Raw genomic sequence first — 5,000 nt, forward strand, 5'->3', positions numbered from 1 at the left:
TGAAAATCTATCTAACGAAAAAATAAATATAGAAATCAAGCGTAAGAGTGGAATCTCTATCTCTCTCTCTCTCTCTCTCTCTCTCTCTCTCTCTCTCTCTCTCTCTCTCTCTCTCTCTCTCTCTTCTTTTATTTTATACATTTATCAAATAGATAATTATCTTATATACCTTGTATTGATCTTAGGGAATTGAAAATCTATCTAACGAAAAAATAAATATAGAAATCAAGCGTAAGAGTGGAATCTCTATCTCTCTCTCTCTCTCTTCTCTCGTCTCTCTCTCTCTCTCTTCTCTCTCTTCTTTTATTTTATACATTTATCAAATAGATAATTATCTTTTATACCTTATATTGATCTTAGGGAATTGAAAATATTTAACGAAAGCAAATAAATAAAGAAGTCAAACGTAAGAGTGGAATCTCTCTCTCTCTCTCTCTCTCTCTCTCTCTCTCTCTTCAATTGTTGATTTATTATAGATAGTATTAGGATACTAAGTTCCTTTGACAGCTCACCTGCCGATAAGATCAAGTCGACGAACACCGGAGGCATCTGGGTACGCTTTTCTAAACACTCAAATTCATGTCTTTTTCTACTTCGTTTTAAAAGCAATTTAGGGAAATACAATTTAAATCAGCTTTTAATCGAAGTTAATATGATAAATACAAATTTTATTTGGTTACGGGAAAATAGGTATGAATATAAATAAGGGTAGAAGAGACTCTTTAGCTATGGTAAGCAGAAGGACACTCCAAAATCAAACCCATTTTTCTCTAGTCTTGGGTAGTGCCATAGGCCTCTGTACCATGGTCTTCCCCTGTCTTGGGTTAGAGGTTCTCTTTCTTAAGGGCACACTCGGGCACACTGTTCTTTATGACTTCTCTTCCTCTTGTTTTGTTAAAGTTTTTTTATATTTTATATAGGAAATATTTCTTTTAATATTATTACTGTTCTTAAAATATTTTATTTTTCTTTGTTTCCTTTCCTCACTGGGGCTATTTCCCCTGTTGAAGGCCCTTGGCTCATAGCATCCTGCTTTTCCAACTAGGGTTGTAGCCTAGCAAGGTAATAATGATAATGATAATAATAATAATAATAATAATAATAATAATGATAATATAATTATTTAATTAGTTTTTACCTTCAAATCTGGTGAGACTAGAATGCCTTTCAATTGTAAGTACCTTGTTAACTTAACCTTGTCTGTGTGATATGTAACTATGTATTTCTATAAATATCATCACTATGTAATAAAATGCAAGTGAGTGTCTGGCTATATATCTATATATATATATATATATATATAAATATACATATATATATCCATATATATATATATATATGTATGTATGTATATGTATATATATGTATGAATATGAATAAATAAATAAATATATATGCATATATATATGGCATATATATATATATATATACAGATATATCTATATATTTGTATATAATATATATACATACAGATATATTTATATATTTGTATATATATATATATATATATATGGTATATATATATATGTACATACACACATATATATATTATATATTATTATTAAATATATATAATATATATAATATATTATTAAATATATATATATATATATATATATCCCACAAATTGCCCAAACGATTGTGTTTTAATCAGGAAACGGGAAGGGGGAAAGGTTGAATCTATGTGTGCACATCTACCATTACGAATATTTAGCAGTCATTTTTGACGGGTGGCTTACACTACTTATGTTACATAAAAATAGGAATGCCTTTTAAAAGTAGCTTTGAGGAAAGGATTATATTTATTTCATCAGTTTAAAATTCTTTACATTATTCTAACTGTTGATTTAAAAGCTAAAATCCGAGAAGTTTTATTGGCGACTATACATAGATTTGAAGTATAATATTAATAATATTAATCTATGGAAAGTCCAGCTCATTATCCATCATTTGATTATATGTATATTATATATGTACTAGATCAAAATATTTTTTAAATACTGTCGCTGATTTTCTAATATTATTATTATTATTATTATTATTATTATTATTATTATTAGCTAATCTACAGCTCTATAAGCCCAAGGGCTCCAACAGGGATAAATAGCTCAGTGAGGAAAACTAATAAGGAAATAAATAAACTGCAAGAGAAACAATGAAACATCAAAATAAGATGTTATAAGAACAGTAACAACATAAAAATAAACTAAAAGATACTCATGTCATCCTCTTCAACATAGAAACATTCGCTGTAAGATTAAACCTTTGAAGTTGTAATGCAAGAATTATTCTAGCTTATAGCAAGAGACATTTTCCCTATGTCACGAAAAGAACAGTATCTCTCCTCTCTTTGAGCGAACATTGACAAGCGTTCGATCCCCTGGACGCATTAATTAATGGAAGGTTCTCGTGCTCAATAACAGAAATTTGTCGGTTGAAAGCCATTTGACAAACACAGGGTTTGTCAGGTTTCGGCCATGCATAATACATCGCCTTTTGTACGAACCGAAAAAGGAACTTTCGGCTTTTTAGATCATTGCCCGGGGATAAGAAGGTAAAAGTCGTCACCCTCTTCTCTCTCTCTCTCTCTCTCTCTCTCTCTCTCTCTCTCTCTTCTTTTACCCAAGAACAAATAGAGTCTCTTCGGATGGACTAAAAAGTCTTTGAGACTTCCAAAATCCTTGTAACTCCTTGTAACTCTGTCTCTCTCCACTGGCCTTTATTACATTCACCTAGGTCTCTCTCTCTCTCTCTCTCTCTCTCTCTCTCTCTAAACACATACATATATACATTTATGTATATATATACTATATATATATATATATATATATATACAGTATATATATGTATGTATATATATATACCCAAGAGCAAATCGAGTCTCTTGGGATGTCCTAGAAAGTCGTTGAGATATTCAAAATCCTTGTAACTCCTTGTAAATCTGTCTCTCTCTCCACTGCCCTTTTCTATTTCACTAACCTAGGCCTCTCTCTCTCTCTCTCTCTCTCTCTCTCTCTCTCTCTTCTTTGAAGACTTATAGACTTCCTTCAAGACTTATGGTTGATCGAGAGCGAATGGAGAGATTATCGATGTTGCCATTCCGTTAGTGTTGATTTAAATCATCATTCGAAACTTTCCTTTGAAGCTCTGCCTTCGAGTTTTTTCTTTATTTATATACCCATTCATCTATTCAACCGTTACTATATTATATAGAATTCTTAAAAGGGAAATCGGTTATTTGACACAATATATATGATATTTTTAATTAATGCTTTTTCTTTTCTGGCCAATCTGGGTATTTCTTTGTTTTTCAATTGTTATACTTATAGGTTGCGTGTAGAATCTCTCTCTCTCTCTTGTACATTAAGTACTTTATATATATATATATATATATATATATATACATATATATACATATATATATATATTTCATTCATCTCTCCTTTTGTCTTCGCTAGAAAGCTGAACTGAATAGAGAACCATTATTCCCAAGGTACTGGGCCTTCGACCCAATTTCTTCTTTTCTTATCTGCGGGATACTGGGGCTTCCTGAGGACCTTTTCATTCTACCCGTTTGTTCTACACGAAAAAACCTTTCATTTCTTTTTAATTTCATTTTGAGCAGGTACTTAATAGCATTATTAGTAGCGTGAGTGTGTACCCATGCCGTCAAAAATGACGTGTAAATATTTATATAGATATGAACACACACGCACACGAACACGCACACGAACACACACACAGATTCAACCCTTTCCATCCTCTGTCCCTTCCCGATACTACAACCCGCTGGTTGGCCAATTCGTGGGAGAGTGTGGTCTGCAAGTGTAGTACCTCTTGGGGTACTCCTCTCTCACCAGGTATGACTATATAGCTATTACACTTGTTATTTATTATATTGGGGAGATACTGCATTATCTTATCAATATTAACAATGTAGTATATAATTTACAATGTATTTTTTTGTGTTGATCGGAATTGTCTAGTCAGTTTAGGTGAAAGTATTTTTTTTCTTTGTACGGGAAAAGTTTATTATCGATATTTGAAAAAAAAAAACTCATGCGTGGATTTACCTTTTACAAATTCTCTTCCTTCTTTTTGGAAGTTGTTATAGTTTATATATAAAGGTTTGTTTTTAATGTTGTTACTGTTCTTAGAATATTTGACTTTAGTTATTCATTACCTCTCTTGTAGATTATTAATTTCCTTATTTCCTTTCCTCACTGGGCTATTTTTCCCTGTTGGCGCTCTTGGGCTTAGAGCATCTTGCTTTTCCAACTAGGGTTTCAGCTTAGCTAGTAATAATAATAATAATAATAATAATAGTCTCTATACAGTCGGTTAAATGCATAGATATTTTGGAGTGTTGATAATTGTAGATCTCTCATATAGCTGTCTAAACATCTCGAAGGTTATCCAATTTTTTATTAGGCCTAATAATGCTCAGATACTGGTAATGCTATATTACGCCTCTTAGAAGGCAGTATTTATATGCATTCAATCTTTTAAATCTTAATTAAAAAGTTTTATGTATCTGGACTACTACATGTACACCCACAGTCTAGGTATACAGTATACATATTTTTTCTCTTTCATTAGGCCTAATAATGTTAGGTTACTAGTAATACCCTAATATGCCTCATGAAAAGTGCTCACATGCATAACATTTTTAAAATCTTTTTTAAGAGGTGTTTGATGTCTCTGTACCTCTGTAGGCTACATACACCCACGGTATATACAGTGTATTGTATACAGGTACTGTATATAGTGCATATAGACCATACACCATCCTACACCAAAAATCGAGTTTAGCCTCTAACCGTTATATATTGATCCGATAATCATACTATTATTTGAGTCCCCGTTACTTTATAAACAAAGGCCTTAGATGCCATGGCACAAGATATCCCGCCGTGCTCAATAAGGATGGAGTCCCAAAATCCTAACCATTTGCCGGAGCAGGATCCTGCCCTGGTCCTGCCCTGGGTCCTGCCCTAGGT

At 32.2% G+C, this 5,000-nt stretch overlaps 1 protein-coding gene across 1 annotated transcript in view; it reads left to right on the top strand.

Moving 5' to 3' along the window:
* The window catches only part of LOC137618002 (tetra-peptide repeat homeobox protein 1-like), a 17,302-nt gene that overhangs the window by 11,772 nt on the left and 530 nt on the right, over positions 1-5,000 (top strand). The window contains exon 2 of the mRNA XM_068347923.1: positions 4,963-5,000. This exon is cut by the window's right edge and continues 530 nt beyond it. Within this exon, the coding sequence (XP_068204024.1) occupies positions 4,963-5,000 (38 nt within the window). The remainder of the gene's footprint in view (positions 1-4,962) is intronic.

This window comes from Palaemon carinicauda, chromosome 24 (genome assembly GCF_036898095.1).
Source record: "Palaemon carinicauda isolate YSFRI2023 chromosome 24, ASM3689809v2, whole genome shotgun sequence".
In the NCBI taxonomy this organism is placed as follows: domain Eukaryota; kingdom Metazoa; phylum Arthropoda; class Malacostraca; order Decapoda; family Palaemonidae; genus Palaemon; species Palaemon carinicauda.